The sequence below is a fragment of the Sinocyclocheilus anshuiensis genome, unplaced genomic scaffold (genome assembly GCF_001515605.1).
Source record: "Sinocyclocheilus anshuiensis isolate Anshui unplaced genomic scaffold, SAMN03320099.WGS_v1.1 scaffold1207, whole genome shotgun sequence".
NCBI lineage: Eukaryota > Metazoa > Chordata > Actinopteri > Cypriniformes > Cyprinidae > Sinocyclocheilus > Sinocyclocheilus anshuiensis.
In genome coordinates this window covers 581,827-604,392 of record NW_015539914.1, presented here as the reverse complement: position 1 = coordinate 604,392, position 22,566 = coordinate 581,827, and the positions used below count along the sequence as shown (strand labels likewise).

The window sequence follows — 22,566 nt, the reverse complement described above, 5'->3', positions numbered from 1 at the left end:
TATTTATACTTCTTTAATATTTAACATTTTAATATTCAAAGACAAAGATCTAATTCAACATAGCCTAATAAAACTTTATATACTAAATTTGTGACAAAGGGAATGTTTGAAACAATGCAGTCCAGAGCACTTCATTACATTTATTAAATATATTTATGACATGTGACATCCATGACATTAAGACCAAAGTCTTGCACTCACTCACTTGCAAACGCTCATACTTTCCCTTCATTCATACGGACTACTTTATTAGAGGCATTCACTGATCTCATTTTCAAGTGAAAAAAGATAACAAAAGAGGTATATTCAAATATAACTAGCTGAACTATAGCTTCTGTGAGCTGTCCATTATTTATGTATATGTTTTCCGAGCATCACAGAATGATGCAGAGTTTAGATGTATGCCTAAGGCTCCTGTATGTCTTCAGACGGTCCTTTTTAGCATCAGTTCCACTCACTACGTGAGTAACTACTGGCATGCTCTCCACCGCTTGTCGTTTATGTGCGCGGTGTAAGAGGATTCGATAGACTCCAGTGATGGAGCTCCTGCAGTCTTTGCCCTGGTTGTTACGAATGTGGTCTGCGGTGATGCCAAGAGCCTCCAGGGCGTTCCTCACCTCTATCTCATGCTCTTCAAGCTCCCCCGGCTTAGACTCAGCCAGATGGAGCGGGTCCAGTTTGAAGTGCTCCATGGCTTTTGGAAACTCCAACGGCAGCAGCCACTCACAGCCCATCATCTGTTCTACAGTGCGGCGGTCAGACGGCTGGGGTTGCAGGATGCCCCGGATCAGTTTCTGGCAAGGTTCCGGCACCCAAGTAGGCACTGTGTACGTCCCATCCAGGATGCAGCGCTTTAGCTTGGCCACCGTTTCAGCACGGAAGGGCATGGTTCCAGTCACCATGAAGAAGAGCATGACCCCCAGTGCCCAGATGTCCACACAAGCACCTATGTAGAGCTCATCCCTGAAGAGCTCAGGAGCGGCGTAAGGGGGAGAACCGCAGAAGGTGTTGAGAGTCTCGTCGCGGCGGCTGACGGTGCTGAAGCCGAAGTCTCCCACTTTAACACAGGTGCTACAGGTGTAAAAAACGTTTTCTGCTTTTAGGTCTCTGTGAATGATGTTATTGTCATGCTGCAAAATGAGAAAGATAAACTACTATTAACTACTAAATATACAGATAATTTGAATAACAATGTTTCTAAACTGATTTAACTGGGTAAATATATTTGTATCAAAATATATTAAAAAAAAAAAATCTTATATGTGAACGTGTTCAAATATATATTTGTTTAATATTATTTAATATTTTTTAAATGCCAAACTATTTAATAAGGTGTCTGTGTAAGAATTGTATTCTTTTAGAGGCTTTTCCTTTACAATATCAGGGCATTTGTATCAGCCATTTTTAACTATACCTCCCAAAAATATCATTATCATTATTGCCATTATTTATAAATAAGGTTCACCATTGTTTTGAATCAAATGTAGCAATCTTCTAAATATGCATATTTATTTTTACTACAATTTTTGACATTTTAGTCCTGTTACATCACTGAAAACAAGCAAATAAATAATAATTATTAATTATATTAAAAATATTTAATTCTTCTTTAAAAATCAGCAATTTAATTTAATTTGCTTTAATATATTCTAATAAAACTTTATATACTAAATATTTGACCTATAATATAGTTTTTCACAACTGTTAACATTTATTAATGCAATATTTTAAAAAGTAAACAATAATTATTAACTATAATATTAATTATATTAAAATATATTTAATACTTTAAATTTGTACAATTTTATTTTCTAAGACTTCAATCTAATCAACAACTAATTCAACAACCTAATAAAACATTATAAGATGAAAATGTGTACATATAACATCTTATACATTCTATAAGATGAATATATACAGATGTATTTCAGTTCAGAAATGATCAGAGATCATTGTGTGAATTAACTGCATTTTCATTGTATTATGTTGTATTTCTGAAAAAATTCTGACAAAAAATGAGCATTGTGTCACTGACCTTTATGTATGTGTTCTCCAACTATGTATGTTATAGAAAAACTGAAAAAGTAAACTGGCATGAAATGGCTTAAATCTGCCAAGTTTTAAAGGTCAGGAAAAACAGAAGAGTCGTAACGAGAATACGTTTGTACCCTGTAAACATGTAATCCACAATTATAACAGATTTCCCTAATTGAATTCTACTCATTTGCATCATGTACATCTCACCATATGCTTCACAGCTGAGAGAACCTGAGAGAAGACAATCTTGCTGTCGATGTCGGAGAGCTTCCCCTCTGTGCTGATCTTCGTGTAGAGCTCTCCTCCGCTTGCGTACTCCATGACCAGGTGCAGACGGGTCAGCGTCTCCACCACCTCATACAGACGGATGATATTTGGATGGTGCAGCGTTTCCATGCTTGATATCTCCCGGGACAGCAGCCTTTGGGTCTTCTGATCAAGCTTGGTTTTATCCAAGATCTTGATGGCTACTTTGTCTGTGGATGACAACATAAAGTTTCAGTTACAGGAGTTTCTCGTTCAGAAAACATTCATATTCTTTTGTCTGAGGGACATATGCATTCCTACTAACTGTATATATGAACACACCACAACCTCCTATCCCTTACACACGGCAATCTTTGATGAGGCCTACAGCAATTTTAAAGGTCTCGACAGAAATGTGACACCTCATAATCAATCCGTGCGTGTCTGGACCAGACAAGTAGTCTCAGCTTGACTTTGACAGAGGGCATGCTTCCCACATTATCAATGTAAACTTGACTCTCAGGACACATATTCATCAAGACAATAACACTGAGAATAAAGCATACTTTACAGGGTGTCAGTGAGCTATAGGAATATCCCAGGATCATAAAATTCTACAGAGTGTCAGTGAGCTGCTCCAAAATAAACACATCAATATTTTAGCTTCCTACTGTAGCTTGTGGGGAAAACCGCTCAGTAAAGTCAAAGAATATGTCCCATTACACAGAATTCAGTTCAGAGGCTCTTAACTGATGCGTACCTTTGGTCAGAGCATGGATGCCCAGCTTAACATGGGAAAAGTTTCCACAGCCGATCTCGCCACGAATCTTGTAGAAGCCGATGTGGCGGCCCACGGTGAGCTCTCTCACCATCTTCTCATCTTGGCACATGTCCAGATTGAGCTTCTCCAGTGGGGTACGGCGGCGTGGCTGGGTCCCCTCGTCGTCCGTACAGATGTCGGAGCTGTCTTGTCGGCTCCATCGGGCATAACGCTGGGGACCCGTGGCCACTTCTGAGACCCCAACGGAGCCCCCCCCAGCCGGGTACACAGCAGTCATCCTGCCACAGGCCACTGGGGTGCTTTGCTCATGGCAGGAGACCTGGAACTAAGGTACCACCTGAAGGCATGAAATGATACACAATTAGAGAACAACAGAGGAAAAGTTAAAGGAGAAAGATACATTTGCTTTTCTACCCCTTCTTTTTTTTACCTCTGCCTATAAACAAATCCATCATTTATCAAGGAGCAAATTATATAATATATAATAATAAAAAATAGTAACATTCTGAAAGATGTGTATATATATATATATATATACACACATTCATATATACATACATATTTATTCATAATTAATTGTATACAAATATAAATGAAATTATTATATACAATAATAAAAAATTACTAAACCTCTACATACAAACACATTTTTATTAATAAAAATATACAACACAATTTATATTTCTAAATATTTTTAGTAATAAATAGTAATCATTTTATAAATGCACTTTAATCAAATAAATGCACAACATAGGGACAGTTTTTCATTCCAAAAGCATTCAGACATGAATGGATAGTCCTTTCTCACCTTCACATGTTGTCCTGTACATCTGCGTCAATTTCCCAAATTAGCTCATTATCGCCACATCTCAACTCAAGCTTATACACATATCGAAGTACAAAAGAGTAGATGTTTAGGGTCGTCTGCTTCACCCAAGCGGCCCGGTGCACAGTGCTGTTCTTTCCCCTCAGTCCTGCATCTCCCTGAACCTCATCAGATATGCCTGATTTAATTGGTGCGTTGTCTCAGTGATAAAAAAGGACTGCGGATCAGCATTGAGAACAATGAAGGCTGTGATTGTTGCCTGGCTGCTATAACAAGGCTCCACGTTGCTCTCGCTGGCCCTGGCTTCATGTACGGTGCTTTCTCTCATTTAACATCTTTGCCTGGTTGGTCATTCAGAAATGGGGGTCCCACATGGAAAACAACCACTCCCTCTCATTTGTTCACCTCGGTGTGTTTCGTTGGTGCTTCTGACTCACTCTACAGACGTCTTTCTGGGATTAGCGTGTACAGAGATCCTAATCCATACCGTTTTTTAGTAGCCCTTAAGTCTCCAATTTAAACATAGGGACTAAACTAATGGATTCCCATTTACCTGGTGAGAGAGAGAGACAAAGAATATATCAGTACCATGACACTGCCTTTATCCTGTCCTAAACTCACCTTTTCTTAAGGTAAGCCCTTTTTTTTTTTTTTTTTTAATTTAGCTTGTCTAAACCAGGATGCAAATTTTTTGTGGCAAAATTTGATGCATTTGCAGTATTTATTACATAATTTCAGTTATTTACACAAGTATTTATAATTAAATCTGAACTAAATCAAATGTCTAACTGCAAATATGACTGAAATCATTATGAGCATTTGTGTGTGTTTCAGGATGCAATTAGGGTGAGTTTGCTGATGTAGTTCCTGTAACAATGTCCCAATAGAGCAGAATATAAGAACACAGAGTGCTGTCACCTCACTCTCTAGAGCCACGAGTGCTAACAGCACACATAAAACAAACACTACACGCCCATTACGCCACACTGGACCACAAATGAAATGATATACGAGGCAATAACAGAATATCAATTCACATATTCAAATTATCAATTCAATTCAAATGATTCCTGAATGATCATGTGACACTGAAGACTGGAGAAATGGCTGCTGAAAATTCAGCTTTGCCATTACAGTAATAAATAAAGTTATTTAAAATTGTAATAATATTTCTATAATTATAATTGTATCTTACATACCCCAAACTTTTGATTCAGAATGCAATTGTTTTTCAGGGACCCTTTTCTATCCATTTTCAGAAAGTGTAAAAATGTAGTTCATAACATTATACTTTTAGACTCTTTATGGTTTTTGCATGTTTTTTTTTAATCACAGAACAGTTGGTGTGTTGAACTAACTGAGTTTCTCCACACAGGACTGTTGAGTATTGCACCTTCACAGACACCTTTAGATGTGACAATGTGTTTTTTTTGCAGGTGGAGGCGAGTGGTGGGCTGATATAAGCTGCTGAGTTTGGTTTTCAACAGGGTTCTTTGAGGCAATAGACCCAAACTGTATTCTTTTGTTTTAACTTTCGAGTATCAGCATTTTAGAATTATAGCTAAACCAATCAGATCTGTTGAAAGTGCTTTGGAGCAGATCATGTTAAAAACGTTTTAACACTCGTGTTAAAATGTTTTGGAATAAAAAAAGTGAGAAAACAATCCTGTAGTCATGTATCTTTACATGTGCATGTGTATTGTACATTTCTCTACTTGTTTGTGTAACTGCCATAAAGGATCAGTGATTTGACAATCAAATGAGAACCCGAACAGTCTTATACGCAATCAGCAGATCTTTCTGAGAAGCAGATTTAATCCCCCTTCATTCACTCACACAAAACAAGAGCTTAATTCTACCAGCTTCAGAACTGAGCATTCAAAGACCACAGGTTTATATGCACAACAACATTTTATTTCAACTACCCTGACTGAGAAATACACTACCGTTCAAAAGTTTTTAGTCTGTAAGATTTATTTGATTTAATAATTTATTTGCATTTATTTATTTACCTGCATTTATCTGAATCCTTATCTGCATTTATTTGATCAATAATACAGTCAAATTTGTAATATTGTGAAATATTATTTTAATTAAAAATAACTTTTCTATTTTATTATATTTTTTAAATGTAATTTATTCCTGATTTTTTTCAGCATCACTACTCCAGTCTTCAGTGTCACATGATCCTTCAGAAATCATTATAATATGCTGATTTGCTGCTCAAGAAATATTTTTTATTATCACCACCAATGCCTAATATTTTTGTGAAAACCTTACAATTTTTTCAGGATTCTTTGATGAATAGAAAATTCGATAGAATGGCATTTATTTGAAATGGATGGAAACTAATGTTTTTGGAAACTAAAAAAAAAAAATCTTATTTTTTAATAAGATAGTTTTAGAAATGTTTTAACCATAGTTTACCCGAATACTGATTGATAAACTGATTGTTAAATAAATAGTTAGATGGTAGCAAGAACAAATAATCAGATGAAAATTTATATCTATCTGATGCAGATATTTGATCTTCATACTTCACACACTCTATTTACCAAGGCACAGCACAAAAAAATCTAAGTGATGTTTCTCATGAATACTCAAATCCTCAGGCTTCAAACACCTTCCTGCATGTGTGTTCTGCTGATTGCTGAAAGGGCTGCAAAGATTGACTGGCTGAAAGAATTCTCTTTTAAAGTGTAAAACAAGCAGGAATCCTAAAAAGATCCTTTCAAGTGCATGGATGTGCACGTGTCTGCATAATGATCTCACACTCTCACCTTTTTGCACCATCTTTCTGACCCTTAGAAATAAATCAGCTTATTTATTTGATTAGTTTTTATTTTATTCATTTTTGATTTTTTTTTTTGTTGTGCCTCTAAGTAAACGCCCTCCTCTCATGTGAAATAATATACAGTGCTTGGCTTTGATTATTGGTTTTAACTGCTTCATTCCGCAATAAATATATATATATTTTTAATTAAAGGGATTTAATCTCATGTCACATGTTTGGAACAACATGTGGGTGATTAAATGATGACAGAATTCACTGAACTATCTCTTTTAAAGTATTTTACATGGAAAGTCTAATTTTTAAACCCCCAACTTCAATATCAATTACTAAAAAAGCATATAGCTCATCATTTAGCTCCTTTCTGGTACACAGCACCATTAGCATGAGTCTCATGGGCAGGATTTCGAATGTGGTATACTTACATCAACTGTGTGACACTTTTCACACCCCATAGGACAGAAGCACTGACTAAGCATTAAGCATTGTCCACAGGGGCCATTTCTACTGATCCGGCCCTGATCGACACAAAAGATAAACACTAAACACATGGGATTATCAGTGGCCCCTGTAAGAAAAAGCCTTGCTACATGGGTACAGGGTTCAGCTATAAATCCTCTGGCTCTAAAATGCAGGCACTCATTCTATAGAAAGTAGAATTAAGTAAATTAATTCTTAATTGCTCATTCACTATGACTTTCCTCATACATCCAAATATGCCTACTTGCCTACTATATAGTAGGCAAAAAGCAGTATGTGAAAGGAGTTCTAAATCCGAATGCATAGTTTTCATATAATATTTGGCAAAAAGTACCAGGATGACCTTCTACTTCTAGCGAGATTCTGAAATGCGCATTCGCTGGACACTTTACTATCCCATGAGGCCACAAAAGATGTGTTGACGCAACTGACACCATAAGTCACATGACAATGACAACATAAATTATACATCCAGATTAGATTCATAATATATAGAACATCCTTTTTTAACGGCCGTGAAGTAAGTTCCAAATCAAATGTAGTACCTACTCAGTATGCGATTTCAGAAGCAGCTTCTGTGTTCACACTCATAAGCACAGCTACACAAAGCCCTCCTGTGTGTGTTTTGATTGAGACACATGGACAGAGAGGGGAAAAAGAGCTCAGTAGTGAAAAGATCAGGGACAATAGGGGGCCAGAGGTGCCAATCTGGAATTTCCATCACGTAGCTACAACTACCAAATTTCAAGTCATTTTCTTACTATCAGATCAGCCACACAATTATTAAATATGATTACTATTTTGATACATGGCACGTTATTCCTAACCTGTATTAATTTTTTTCTTCCGTTGAACACAAAAGAAGACATTTTAAAGAATGTGACCTCCATAGTATTTTTTCCACACTATTGAAGTCGACGGCTACTTTGAAGTGTTTGGATACCCACATTCTTCAAAATATCTTCTGTGTTTAGCAGAAGAAAGAAACTCATACAGGTTTGGAACAACTTCAGGGTGAGTAAACAATGACAGTATTTTCATTTTTGGGTGAACTATCACTTTAATGACAGAATATGTATTATTAAATTAAAAATAAAATTAAATCAAATACAAAGATGTGTGGATGACAATAATAAACATATTTTGAAGGGGCTCTACTCTACATGATGAAATGATTAACTGGTTACTGTCGCTTTCTAAATAATGCTATTAATTCTACATAACTGCAATAAAAATGCACAAAACCACAAGCATCACACATGCTTCAGAACATGTATTCAGATTTTGATACATGTCTGAATGTGTCCATATTAATGAGTCTTAAATGAGGAGCATAATTAAGGAGTTCAATTGATGTTTGGACCTTTGAGGAAAAAAACATGCAGATTATGCGATGAAACCATAAAAAAGGCTGTTTCTGTTGCATTGTGCCCTGTTAATGTATTCCCAACCCATCAAAGCAGCTTTAATCTCAGACCTAAAACCATGTTTCATGTCATCTAACTAACGAAGGAGTCATCAAAGGAGCCTGAACAAAAGTTGACATCAATCCGTGAGAAACTAGAAAGGATCATTCAATATCATAAATTACAATATTCTCAGTAAATTAATACTTCTATTCAGGAGCCATTTGGGATCAGCTCTATTCATTCAGGCTTGGAGATTCACACACATGTACTGTTCAAACACTAATGCTGCCTTATTATTTACACCAGACCCTCTGTAGACTAGACCCCCACAAATTCCCAAATGCAAGAATAAAATGATGTTAATTACAAATGCCATTTGATCAGAGGAGTTTAAATCAGTTTGTCTAGCTTTATAAATGTTCAGTCATAAAGGTGGGTAAAAAAGAACATATATAATACATATTTTTACACAGATATTAGTAATAGTACATATATGACGACATTTTATATTAATTATAAATTAATTTTATTTTAACAATATTATTCTGCAAGGTTAAATCTTTATTTTAAACGCATTCCAAGTCACTAAAGGTGACAACACGCATGTCAGTGTCTATATGAGCTCTGTGCAATATAATTATGAGTGATAATAAGACCAGCCACATTTTTAATGAGATGATGCTCGTATCTGTGCCAAAGATGAATTCTAGTTTACAGGCTTCCATAACAACCGCTGCTGGGCAGTAACGCCAGATACATCAACATCAAGATTTGTCTGTTGATATCTGAACAAATGATATCTATAAACCTTGTAAACACTTTGTAGGCAAACATGAATTCATCATGCTTTTAACCTCTCAAGATGATGAGAATCGGTAAGGGTAAATATGCTTACCTTTCTTAAGCGTTGCTCGTTGTGCGCATTCGTTGCGGGATCACTCGCAGTGTGCCGTTTTAACTCCGTGCGTGTCATAGCCTGAACGTGATGCGCGAGGACTCCGAGCACCGTCACAGCAAAAGGGAGGTCAAGTGACGGACAGCTGTTAACCAATCACAGCTTGGAGGTGGGACAAAGGGTTTCTTAAACCAATAGGCTATTAGGACATTCCCAAAAAATAATAATTAAAGCCCGTTGAGTTTTGCAAAAAATAATGTGTAAAAAGAGTAACGAATTGAAGACTAGTTTAAGTAAAAAAAAAAAAACAACAAAAAAAAGTCACTTACCTTTGAGACTATCCGTGGTCCTTATTATAATCCATGTCAAAGTATCAATTTAGAAACAGTGATTATGATCCTATAAACTAGTGGTTTTCAAATTTCTAATTCCACTGGACCTTAAACACAGCCATCCCCTTGCAAAATATAAAGACTGCTATATTTTAATTTTTATAAATGAATATTTATAATGGGATGTTTAAACATGTTTAATTAAATTGTTGTAATATATTAATAATAATATTGAAATTAACTACATTAATAATGAGAAAATTTTTTAACATCTTGCAGCCCTCTAAGAAGTTTTTAGAGTGGGCCCCCTAGTTGAGAGCCACTGCCTTTACAGGCGGTCGAAGCACCTCCGTTTGAAAAGGTCTGGTTTAACCCATGCCCGCTTCAGCACTAAAGAGTTGCTGCATATCCCAATTACATTTCATTTCCTGTTTACATTAAACACTGCTACTGAAAACAGGCTTAGAGTGCCACATCAGGGTTAAAATCTGTGACAAATATTTTATACATTATTTTATTGCTCTGTACAGCTGAACAGCAAATTCACTAGAAAAGAATGAATGGTGCAGAGACCATTGTGTTCCAGCTTTGACTGAAGCTCAAGAACAGAACTGCATACATGTCGTCTCTTGATTATCTGGGGACACATTTTGCCTTTTAAATTTTTTATGAAAATAAGCTTTTTACACACTATAAACATACATCCAAAGATAACTTAAAAAAATTCTTTCCACCCCCGAAACAGTCTTGGTGACGTGCACTATTCATGTAATAATTACATCTCTTACTATTCTTATCCACAACATACATTAAAAGCATGACTGAACCTGTGATCAGATTTACAGAGACACGGCTTTCTGAGAAGTTAAAAGCAAAGCTTAAAGAAATAAAGCAGGTGACCCATCTTTGTTGGATGGCACCACATTGAGCATTACTGTATAATATTAATGTGGTAGGAAAGGAGAAAAGGCCTGGTTCACCTTCCCAATTCATTCTCAAAATGTCCATGCACAGGGGAGGCCTTTCATACATTTGCAGCCTTTTCTTCTTTCGAACTGTCCACTGCCTCTTGTTGAACTTCACAGTCTGCTGGTTCTGCAACAGTCACCTGTGCTATTTGGATTTCCATAGCTTGTTCTTTCAGTCTCTCGCCATCTACTTGTAAAACCACTGTCTCTTCTGCCCCACCCACAGTCTGAGAAGGCTGTAGCGGTGTCTCTTCCTCCACCATGAGAGTCTCCTCAACAGCAACAACATCCACCGGCTCCACAGTGACATGCTCCACACGTATGCCGTCCTCCAGGATCACCCTCTCCTCTCCCTCCTCAACCTCCGCCACAGCCAAGACCGTGGTTGGGTCTGAAATCATGACCTCCTCTGTGACGATAACCTTCTCCTGTGAGTCGTGGTGTTCTTGCAGATGAGTGTGGAGGTCTCTGGGTTGCGTGAACCACTGATCGCAGATGGTGCAGTGGTTGGGTTTCTCACCCGTGTGGGTCACCAAATGGTCCTTGAACTGCTCCCAACTATTGAAAACACTGCTACAGACCTGAGAAGTGAAAAAGATAAATGAGTAGGGCTGCACAAATAAGCAAAATAAAACTGAAACTGCCATATGGCTTAGTGTGATTATCAAATTGCATTTAATTAAATACATTTATTTTCAGTTTTTGGGAATGCAATAGACCGCAACCATCTTCCCAAACTTGAAATGATAACGCTTATAAACCCGCTGTTGTCAACAAAAGAGAACAAGCCTGAAGTATTCTGTCAAAAACGAAGCTTGATGCTTTGGCATTTGAAAATTATGTATATACATATATATATAGATAGATAGATAGATAGATAGATAGATATATTTTACAATTGTACTCTTAAATATAACATTATCTTGTTCTTAAATACTTAATTTTTTATTTTATAATGTAATATTATAATAGTAATATTTCTTATTAAATATTTTACTATTTTTATAAGTACCATTATCGTCAAATTGATGTTTTTGAAACAGTGTTGTTATTTTAGTATCATTAAGACTGATTATCTTTGAAACTTTTAATTAATATTTTGAACCAGACTTTATACTTTCCATTTTCATTGAATTTTAATTGAAGTTGTAGTAATCTAGCTATGGCCCTTTTTACAACTGGTATTAAGATGCATTTTGGTCGATCCAATATCAAGTGGACAACGCTAAACACAGGTGTGAACGGGGGTGTAAAACGTTTTGTCCACTTTCGACCACTTCTAGAGGTAGTCAAATGCATTCAATCAGATTGGTCTCGTAGTGTGGGCGCTCACATGGTCAAATGCGTTCGAACAGCCACAAAAGACCACCTCCTCTCTGCCTACTGACCTAATTCTAAAACATTAAGGGACGTGCTGTTGAAGCGTGTTAGCCAGACAGGATTTAAACTTTGCTCTCTGAAATCATAAGTTTGGTATGAAGGCGAAAAAATGTCAATGTTGTCTTAGTTACCAGTCCTGATTCTAAAACAAACCCACAGCGTTCAACATAGTTTTGTAGCTTTCATAGCAGAAACGTAAGCTGCTGCTCTCCATATCATTTTCCGTTGTCTCCTTTTGCATTCTCATGTAAATTGCGCAAGCATACATTCACTTGCCCATAGACCCTCCCCTCAAAATCAGGGCAGAAGTGGTTGAAAGTGGACACAGAGTTGGATTAAAACACCAGGTGCAAATGGGAATGTGGCTCACTTGTCTACTTGTTATTAGATGCAAAAAAACATCTTAATACCAAGTGTAAACAGGGCCTAAAAAATACCTCTGTTTTGAAGACATACAGACAAGCACATAAAATCTGGAGCTTTAAAAAAATATTGCATTGCATGCAATATATTGCATTTTAAAATCACAATAGCAATTTTTATCAGAAAAATTGCAATTTAATTTTTTTAGCCCTATTAGTGAGTAAAAATGCACGTTTGGATAATGTTACTAGCTAAAACCAACCTGGCATTCATAGAGCTTCTTTCTCCCTTTTTTGGCTCCAGCGCCATTTTGACATGCTGACATGTGGCACTTCAGCGTACTGTTCCTGGCAAAACGTTCATGGCACTCCGGGCACTCAAAGGGTTTCTCACCTACACATACATGAATAAATGAAAAGCTGATTAGAGGTTAAACTTGAATACATTTGTTAAAATTCATTTAACCTCATATCATCTCACCCACACACCTGTGTGCTTCCTTAAATGCTCTTTGAAGTGTCCAAAATGATCAAACTGCTTTTCACAGTACTCGCAAACATGCACTTTCTTTTTCTGCCGCCGGGATTGTTCCTCTGCATCAAAATGGTAATTATTCAGGTGCTGTTTAAGGGCTCCTTCCCGGGCGTATGTTTTGCCGCAGTGTCTGCAGACAAAGTCCCTATCTGGAGTAGCGGTGTGAGTCTTCATGTGCTGTTTGAGGTGGTAGTAGAGTTTGAAGCAGCGGTCACACTTGTCACAACGGAAAAGGTTGTCCAGCTGAGAGATCTGAACCTCCACCACTTCAATATTCTCCAGGGTCTTGGAGGCCATAACAGCCTCTTCCTGCATGACTACTGTCTCATCTTCTTCATTTTTCATCACATGGAGCGTTTGCTCTCCCTGCTGGTACTTGCTGGTGATGTCGGCCAATAAGGCCAATGCAGAGTCATCCGATGAGGGTTCGGTGGAACTCCTGGCAGCATCCACTACTTCCACCAGGCCGCTTTCCTCCACCTCAATATGTTCCTCACCAACCTCCACTTCAATTTCAACAGATTCGGTCTCCACTGAAGGAAGAGTCTCAGTGATCACATTGGAGGTCTCTGCAATCTTCCTCTTCTTAGCCTTGCTCTTTCCAGTCAAGGCCTGGGAGGAGTTTATTGAGGTGGTACCATTCCTTCTAGATGGGAGAAGAAACATAATAGTTAAAAATCAACTTCAGGATAAAATCAGGCAAAAGAAAATGTACAATAATGAGTAACCTGTTGTTTAAGGCTTTGATCGCCTCCTGCATTTGAAGGTACTCTGCAGCTCTCCAGACATCACTGACTTCTTCCTGACCATTCACAGCTAATGTAGCCGTATAAGTGAACTCCATTAGGTGGCGGAAGGCAGTGTTGCTTACACCTATTCATTGCAACAAAAATACTGTAGTGAAGTATATTATTGAGCATATAATATTTTAAGCATTTTTTAGATTATTACTATTAGTGCTGGGACTGGGAGAACATAAAATGCAACAGCAGAAATGTGTCAACTTGTAGATTTAACTGCTATCAACTTGGATACAAAAACCTGAGGTCCCACTCAAGTGGGTCAGGTTTAAAACTTTGATTAGAGTCAAAGACATGATTTAGGACTGATATCGGTAGCTTCTTGTAATTTTAAACTAATTTACTTTTAGAGAATGGACCTGATGAGATGTGAATTATTTTAAAAAGCCAACTTTTCGGTGTTTAACAATATTATTTGCAACAATTCATATCAATAGCTCTATGACCACTGCATTTATCCTCCGTCTTCTCTGTCAATCTGTGATGCTGTGTGTAAATGGCCAAAACCTCCGGACAACTGGTGTAGGCAGCCGCACCTAAACATTCTCCCACATTTTTTGACAGCTTGAATTTTAAAGTATAGGCTACATTATCTGACAACATGGGGTTAAACATACTGTAGATAATGTAATCTTTGTGAGGAGGCATAGAAGAATGAATTTCATGAACAAATATGGTAGAAAAATGGGCATACTTTTAAATCTACACTGACCATGATGTTTCTTATTTGTCATCTCTGATTATGGTCTGTGTCATACCCAGTTGAAAAAGTCACCACTCGCCACTGATGTGCAGGGCTTCAGGCTTTGTAGACATTGCTGGGTTTTTTTTCGGGTCTAGCTGGGTCAGACTCGGGTCTAATTTTATCAGGTACACAGTACACACAGGTAAGATGGGATATGGGTCAGATTCTAGGACCCAAGGAAACCTCTACTGTGGTATATCCATTATCTGCTATTTTAAAAAATGCCACCAAGCCGAAAAGTCAACTGTGTTGCAAACAGGTGCTTCCAGTTTAGACAGATTTACTGATTAAGATTTGACATTATCCAGGACAAACAGGCTACACTGTAATAATATATAACAGTTTGTGGTTCCATACAGTTGTATGTATTGTTAGGTACCTTCAATCTCCACTAGAGGCTCTTGAGTGAAGTCCTGGAAGAATTTGTGGAAAAACAGACTGCAGGCAGCTAGAACAGCTTTGTGGGCCCTAAACTGATGTCCTGTTAAAGTAACCACAATCATCAACACCACCAAATATGTGCAACTGTTTATTTAACTGTATAATATTTTGCATAATTCAGAAAGATATTAGATTTGGAGGTACAAAGGCCGGAAACCTTACCATCCACGATAAGAGTGATGTCTGTGAACTGATCCAGCTGACGCTGCTCATTCAGTTTGTCAAGCATCACTTTGTAATGGGCTGGAAACTCATGCCCATAGTCAACATCTCCATCAACAGACATGGCTCAGCCCTTTCCCTGCGCATGCAAGTACTGAAACAAACAGACATGACAGAGTCAGAAAATTATGTATAATATATATATTATAATACACAAAAAAAATATGCATGTAACTTATTGGTACCAAAAAGCAGTTACAATTGCTCAGCTCTTCTAAGTGTATGTCTACAATATTAAAATATTAAATGTCAATGCATTTTGACAGCCAACCAATTCTTCTACAATCTTTCACTAGCGTGTCATTTAACACAATGTTTTCAGATAAATTAAGCACATACTTTGTAATGGCCCCTATGCCAACAGATCCATAGAGTAGCGGGCATTTCTAAGCAGCATGCCGAATAAGCGCGCATTTCTACAGGGAGCTTCTCTACGCAAGACGGGCTGCTTTACACCCAGCGGCTCAAACTGCTGCAAAAGCCACGTACTTCAACAGCCCAACCGTGTAGAGGTCCTACAGAAACATACAAACGGCAAAAGCAGCAATGTGTGCCAGTCAACTTCATGTTACTCGCACGCTGGGCCTGTGGAAGCTAACGCATTCGCCATTTGTTTTCTGGACCATTGCCGTTACGTCATCAAACCGCGCATTAAAATGCTCTTTTAATCAGACAGATTCCCTTTCGGCTAAACAATGAGTGACGCCGGGTGTCTAACGCTCCCGAGAACTTACCCCGGGTGACGCTCTGATGTTTAGTGCGGTAGCTTCTACGCGTTGGAGGCCTGAAGCGATCAATGTGCTGTTTTTCCTCCGCTCGTCGGAAAAAGGGCGGTCGCTCTTGCTCTGGCCTCGAGTTCCCATAAGCCCCTGCGGAAGAGTTTTATCGCGCGAGGCTGACGGGTGGTGGTTACCAGGGCGACGGAGCTCAAAGATTCATCTTCAAGTATGGAAAAGGTAAAATAAGTATTATACGTATTATAAGTAAAATTTTGGGTTGGCAGCCTGATTTGGATTAAAATAAATCAATAATACTATAATTATAATTTATTTAAAAATGACCTACTAGTAAACCTATTGAATGTGTGTACATGCAAATCATTGATATATAATTTTTTTTTTGTTCACATTTTGGATTAATTTTAATGTTTATATTTCATTTAAAATTTTGAATTTGAATATTTAAATTTCATTTTAAATGTTTTGTTACTAAAACTTGTTCTTTTCCATTTTTAAGTAATTTTATTGTCTTTGTCATTTGTAATTTTTATTTCAGTTTTAGTTATTTTAGATAAGATAAAATAAATGTAAGATTTTTATATTTTTAATTCAGTAAACGTTTTTAATGGCTTTAGTTTTAATAACCCTGATCCAATGTAGCAATGTTACTTTTGTTCAAAAACACATTGGTGAAAAAATGTATTTTTTTTCACATGACTGTGAAAACTCACTTTTGGAATCTTTATTTTTGAGAGTGTAGCATTAATGTATGACAAAATACTGATGCTTGTAGATGTAGTTCGAGCAAGAACTAAGATTTGATTGCTGGAAGCATGTATAAACTGTAAAATAAATGTAAAAACAGAATACAACATAACCTCAATCTAAAATATCTTACAATTGGAAGCACACATCAAAAGGTTTATACATGAGCTGAGTGTTAAACCATTGCAGGTTTGGTAGTTAAACATTAGGCTAATCTAAAAATGATTGTCCAAGTTTGAGAAAAAGTACGTAAAATCAAATAGACTAGACAATTTCTCAAGATGCTATTGATTTAATGTCCTGTTGTTCATTATCCATTGATTTGGATATTCAGTTTATTCTTTATTAAGAATAGACAAATGTATTGTCAAGATTTATGAGATTCAGTTTATCTTAATGAATGATTTCATAACACTTTCTTCAAGTTAACTATTGACTAGCAGTAATCAGTCAAATGTGTGTTAACTGCATCTAAAGTGCATCACTAGGAGGTCAAACTGTCCTACAGAGCATGAGATCTGATAATGAAGATGAGCTAATTGATAAATCGTAAAACAAATCAGATGGAATGTCTTTGAATGTTTGAAATGGGTTTTGGATGTTTATGTAAGTTTTAAATACGGTCTTCCAATAAAATGCGTTCTATCATTGTTTTTCCAGTCTTACAGAATTTTAAGAACAGGGTGTTCATCAAAGTTCAGCAAAGAGACAGGAAGCTTCAAAGTTTCATCTCAGCAGGAAAAGTGCTGACACTAACCCAGCTGTGCACTGCTGCACAAAAAAATAATAATAATCAATTGCAGGATGTTAAGAGAACCATGCAAATAAATGATTATTGATTCTATACAATTTAGTGCATAATAACCATGTTGCACACAATGCTCTGATACATAATCGGTTGTAATTTCTTGGTCTTGTTTTTGTCTAGAACCAGAAAGTATCGCTGCTGAAGACTCTCAAGACTCTAAAACAAGTAAGTGCACTCATCAATTATGGGATATCACATTTTTTAGATTTCTTCTTCTTCTTCCTTTTTCAGCTGTTCTGTAAAATATCTTATTTGCATTACTATACATTTTTTTAATTATTCAAATATACTTAAAGTTAATTAAGGTATCAATGCATTATTTAAAACCAGTTTGCACATTGGTTTGGCTCTAACAACTCCATGTCATGGAAATTTACAATGTCCTTCAATAGCATCTGGATGGATTATGGTCCTTGCCCTAAACTTGCTTTCATTGACTTTGATCACTAAATCAGGGTTAATTACCATAATTACAGGACCATGATTATTATATGGCTAATACAAGAACAATATGGTAAGATACATAACTGCTGAGTGGACAGTAATTTCAATATGTGCTGACCAAAAGAAACTAGATTCCCCTGCAGAGTTTCCCTCTTATTACAAGTTTTACACCATTTGTTTACTGTCAAGCTTCTTTAGAACAATATATATTGTGAATGCACATGCTATAGAAATAAATACATTTTCAGCTGTGACATTTGAATATAATAATAAATAAAATATACATAAATAAAAATGTATACTACAAAATGTTTTATAAGTATATTATTTTACATCAGTATATATTTTATATAGCTGACATTTTAATATAATAATGAATGAAATAAATAAATAATAAATATATATTTAAAATATTATAATATATATATATTATTGTTTTAGTATATTATATATCACTATGTATTTTATATAGCTGTGACATTAAATATAACAATGAATAAAATATAAAATAATACAATATTCACAAAATTAATAAATTAATAATATATTCATAAAAATATTTATTAAAAATGTTTGTTGCTGATTGTCAGGTTGGAATTGTATTAGCATTTTAAAATTCAAATGCCGCCTTTTTTATGGATGTGAGACAAACTTCTTTGTGTTTAGGTTGGTGGGTCTGTTGTTTGGAGTCATGTGGAAGGCACTGAGCCTTACACTGGCTCTCTGCCTACTGGTGGGCTGCAGTGCAGAGAGCGAGACAGACGGAGCCCGCTGTAAATTTCCTCCCGTGTGGAAGGTCGGAGAGGAGGAGCCCATGAAGAACGCTCTTGGACATGTGACAGTGGTGGCTTACCTCCAGGCCAGCTGACTGTTCTGCTTGGAGCAAGCATCAAAGTGAGTGCAGACTTTTTAAATTTATACTAAAATTCAAACATATCAAAGAAAAACAGCAAAACTTTGATGAGACCTTGTTTTTTAAACTGTTATCTGGTCGCATTCTTGATAGTGTACTGTTTACACAAGGCGTATTTATCTAATCCAACATGTTGAATGTTCTTCAAGGCTCAATGACTTGCTCCTGAAGTTAGAGAACCAAGGTTATGTAAATATAAACTACATGGTGGTAAACAACCGAGATGAAAGGTCCCAACGGCTGCACCACTTGCTCAAAGAAAGACTGATGAATATCACCCTCTATGCCCAAGACCTCAGTCAGCCGGATGTCTGGCAGGCAGTAAATGCTGAGAAGGATGACATCTTGGTCTATGACAGGTTCGGCTCACCACTCATCCAGTTTAATTCACCTAATGAACATGATCAATATATTACTTTAATAATATTCCACTAAACACCTTTTTTTCCAAAACATGTAGTGTGTGTGTGTGTGTGTGTGTGTGTGTGTAATTTACATGGTATATAATACGCTTTTTGTAAGCCCAACATTTGACCAGAATAAAAATCATTTTTTTATCATTATTTTCATTTACTCACCACCATGTTACTATGTCGTGCTGAGGATGATATGAGGTAAACTGCCAAGATCCAAAAAGCACATAAAGGTACCATAAAAGAAGTCCATATAATTTAATATTATATAAATCTCAAATTCTTGTCCTCCCTCCATCTGAATCTAACGCGCACGTGAGAACGTCTGTTTGTTTACGTAAGTGCAGTTCAGCGAGTCCTCTGCACCATATAAGGAGAAGAAGGCGGGGCTAAAGAAACCCCATAATAATTAATTTCTCGCGTTTGTTCTTAAAGCATTAGATTTTAATGCGTGCAAGCAAATGCGCAGGGAAGGGAAGTTACAATAGCTCCTTTTCCTTTTCCGGCGCCCTACCAAATAAATACATAATCTCTTAAAAAATATCGTCTTCTTTCAGAAAAACAAGTTCAGAATATGTATAAACACTTTTAATTCTGTTGTTCGTTATTACAGATAGCCTATTCGTATTCAGTATATTGTTAATTTATTTATTATTCTTGGTATATGTTTTATACATAAATGCACATTTTAGGTAAGAATCCTCTACTGTTATTGTTTAATGGGCATATAAAACAACATCAACAACAAAAACTTTAATAGTCAAATATTACTTTTAATGTTTAAACTAATATAATTGTTTTTCTCTGGCTTTTGTTTTTTATAATATATATTTTGTATTCTATATTTGTTGATACAATTTCATGTAAGCTGTTTGGCATGAATAAAGCATGTTTAAAAAAGTTTCATTCTTTATTGGGATCTGTTCTGTGGCTCCATGAAGAACCTTTAACATTGCATAAAAAGTTCCCATTGCATGGAAAAAGGTTCTTCAGATTAATAAAATGTTATTTTAAGAACTGTTCACTAAATGGTTCTTTGAGGAACCCAAAAGGGTTCTTCTATGGCAAGACTGAGAAAAACAAAATTTTAGAAGCTTTATTTTTATGACTGCATACAGTATTTTCAATTTGCCCTTTTCCTCATGGTCATTACAGAGTTCACTGCAACTTGAACATTGCAAGAAAACCACAGATGAGAATACACCTGTAGAGGAAGGACGGCATCATCATCACGAATATCACGGTCATCATGGGCATGGTCATGAAGGGCATCACCCCGAGGGCTTGGAGAGGCACAGGCATGGTGGCTCCCACCATCACCACCACGGGCAACACCAGGTTGATGTGGGTCAGCAGATGCTGGCCCAGGTTGACTTTGGTCAGGCAGCCATTGAGCCACCAATCATGAAACGACCTTGAGCTAAGCACACTAGGTGAACAGTTCATTACAGCTGACAGCCGGGGGCAGACGTTTCTGCCACCCACTGATGCTGACACTGACGACAGCTCTTTGACGACAGCAACGGGCGTGTGGCAGGCCTCTGACACTGTGAGGAGGCTCTTCCAGCCTCCTGACGCTGACAGGGCCTGAAGGAGGACAACCACATCAGGGAGACCTGACAGTGACGTCCCGACCCAGCAGCTGAATGAGAGCTGTCACAGAAAACCTGAGCCTGACCAGTAGGGGACACGAGTTGAGTATGACAGGAAAAGTAAACAGGGCCGTTGGCTTTGTAACAATCTTGTCTGATCATTTACAGCTTCACATAAAAATATGTGAACCCCACATTGCTGGTCAACGCTCACAATTAATCTTACCAACTAGTATTTACACCTCAGCGTTTGGCAGCACTGGACTTTAGCATCCCATTTGGAAAAATTTGCTAATTGGTTATTGTTAGAAGGAAGATAAATCATTCAGATACATCTAAATGACAACATGTGCACTAGATTTGGATTTTTTTTTCTTGGTTAAATCTGTAATTTAACAAACAAACTTCCAGTGTCTGTTTGCTTCTGAGAGTGTGTTAGGTTCATCATGTTAGTGTCTTTTCACCTCTAGATGCTTTATGTGGACTTTATGAAAGCAGGTGCGGAAACTATGCACTAGTGGTGCCTGTTTGATGTTAGGCCACATAGAGCAGAGGGCAAAGGTCATGTAACATCCTGTAACCCTTGCATTACCCAAAGCTATATATGAAAATCTGGGGTACTAAAATCTTTTATTTTTTTCATTGTTTTGGTATTCAGAAAGATGTTTTAGTTTTGCTGTTTGGAGATGGAGGTGGTAGAGTAGGTGGAGAGATTCTGATCTTAAAAGTTTCTTCTTAAGGACCAAACACTGTCGAATTATTTAATTAAAGGGTAATGCACTACTTTAGAAACTATATCTGTTTTCTTTTAGTTCTTCTAGAACAGATGTTGTAAGGGGATTGTAAAATGCATTTCATACTTGGCATTACAAACATATTAATGGATAATAGGGACATTTTTAGAGTGGAATTTGTATCCAAGGGAGTAACTGGAAAAAGGTTAGGTCATTGGTATCTTGGGAAAGATTGTTTGAAACATTTTACATACTTAATGAAGGTTTTCTGGAAAATCTAGTATCACCTGGAAGACCTGAGAAACTGTATGAAAAATGTATGCTGTGGTGCCAATGACACATGAATGTGAAAAGCATGTGAATGTAATAGAGAGAAAGAAACATGTTACTCAGATAAATTCAAATAAAGTTTTCAACAAAAAAAAATTCTCTATTCACTCATTAACTGTGAACTGTGAGTGAACTGTACTTTGTTTTTTATACCTAACATATGTGCAACAGACACAAAGCATCCTACCAGTAATTTGAAATTGTAAATTTTTGACTGATAAAAGTTAATTTATGTATTTTCATTCAGTGTATTCATTTTAATTGATTACTTATAAATACGTGTTATTATAAACTAATTTATAACATACAATTATTTGTTTTATAATTTAAATCAATATTTCCTTTTTATTTTAAAATTATTTTAACATTTTATAAAATAATTTATTTAGATATTATATTTATTAATATGATATTTTATATATATATATATATATATATATATATATATATATACACGGTTTACTTCATTGTTTAGTCTTATTAGATTATTATTATTATTATTTCTAACGCTGCGTTTAATGTATTGTTCTCTCGCGCGTCACCGGATGTGCTGCTGCGAGTAGCGCGGTTCTCCGGAGGCTCCGCGGATGTACGTCGC

The 22,566-nt window shown here is 36.5% G+C and overlaps 2 protein-coding genes and 2 pseudogenes across 3 annotated transcripts; 2 read left to right on the top strand and 2 right to left on the bottom strand.

The window, feature by feature from the left end:
- Positions 1-132: 132 nt before the first annotated feature.
- LOC107686411 (serine/threonine-protein kinase NIM1-like) lies at positions 133-9,557 on the bottom strand. Its single transcript, XM_016483381.1, has 5 exons — positions 9,466-9,557; positions 3,873-4,443; positions 3,044-3,401; positions 2,245-2,513; positions 133-1,130 (listed from the first exon to the last, which is right to left on the bottom strand). The coding sequence occupies exons 3-5, from the start codon at positions 3,339-3,341 to the stop codon at positions 375-377; spliced, it is 1,323 nt and encodes a 440-aa protein (XP_016338867.1). The 5' UTR covers positions 3,342-3,401; positions 3,873-4,443; positions 9,466-9,557; the 3' UTR covers positions 133-374.
- Positions 9,558-10,176: 619 nt separating this feature from the next.
- On the bottom strand, positions 10,177-16,120 carry LOC107686396 (zinc finger protein 131-like). Of its 2 annotated transcripts, XM_016483364.1 has the most exons (8): positions 15,985-16,120; positions 15,590-15,765; positions 15,191-15,344; positions 14,967-15,068; positions 13,771-13,915; positions 12,997-13,688; positions 12,771-12,901; positions 10,177-11,346 (listed from the first exon to the last, which is right to left on the bottom strand). In XM_016483364.1, exons 3-8 carry the CDS (start codon positions 15,312-15,314, stop codon positions 10,822-10,824), a joined length of 1,719 nt encoding a protein of 572 aa, XP_016338850.1. In that variant the 5' UTR covers positions 15,315-15,344; positions 15,590-15,765; positions 15,985-16,120; the 3' UTR covers positions 10,177-10,821. The 2 variants fall into 2 exon arrangements, with proteins under 2 accessions (XP_016338850.1, XP_016338849.1); XM_016483363.1 differs by lacking the exon at positions 15,590-15,765.
- Positions 16,121-17,645: 1,525 nt separating this feature from the next.
- On the top strand, positions 17,646-19,339 carry LOC107686398 (selenoprotein Pa-like; annotated as a pseudogene).
- A 1,038-nt stretch (positions 19,340-20,377) lies between these two features.
- On the top strand, positions 20,378-22,049 carry LOC107686397 (selenoprotein Pa pseudogene; annotated as a pseudogene).
- The last annotated feature ends 517 nt before the right edge of the window (positions 22,050-22,566 follow it).

Bases quoted from the DNA above. Each gene is read 5' to 3' on its own strand.
- LOC107686411 (XM_016483381.1), bottom strand. From the start codon at position 3,341: ATGACTGCTGTGTACCCGGCTGGGGGGGGCTCCGTTGGGGTCTCAGAA. The intron at 2,514-3,043 runs GTACGCATCAGT...TGTCATCCACAG, and splicing joins CATCCATGCTCTGACCAAAG to ACAAAGTAGCCATCAAGATC. The intron at 1,131-2,244 runs GTGAGATGTACA...CTCATTTTGCAG, and splicing joins TCTCAGCTGTGAAGCATATG to CATGACAATAACATCATTCA.
- LOC107686396 (XM_016483364.1), bottom strand. From the start codon at position 15,314: ATGTCTGTTGATGGAGATGTTGACTATGGGCATGAGTTTCCAGCCCAT. The intron at 13,916-14,966 runs GTACCTAACAAT...TGCAATGAATAG, and splicing joins GCCTCTAGTGGAGATTGAAG to GTGTAAGCAACACTGCCTTC. The intron at 13,689-13,770 runs GTTACTCATTAT...TCTCCCATCTAG, and splicing joins ATCAAAGCCTTAAACAACAG to AAGGAATGGTACCACCTCAA.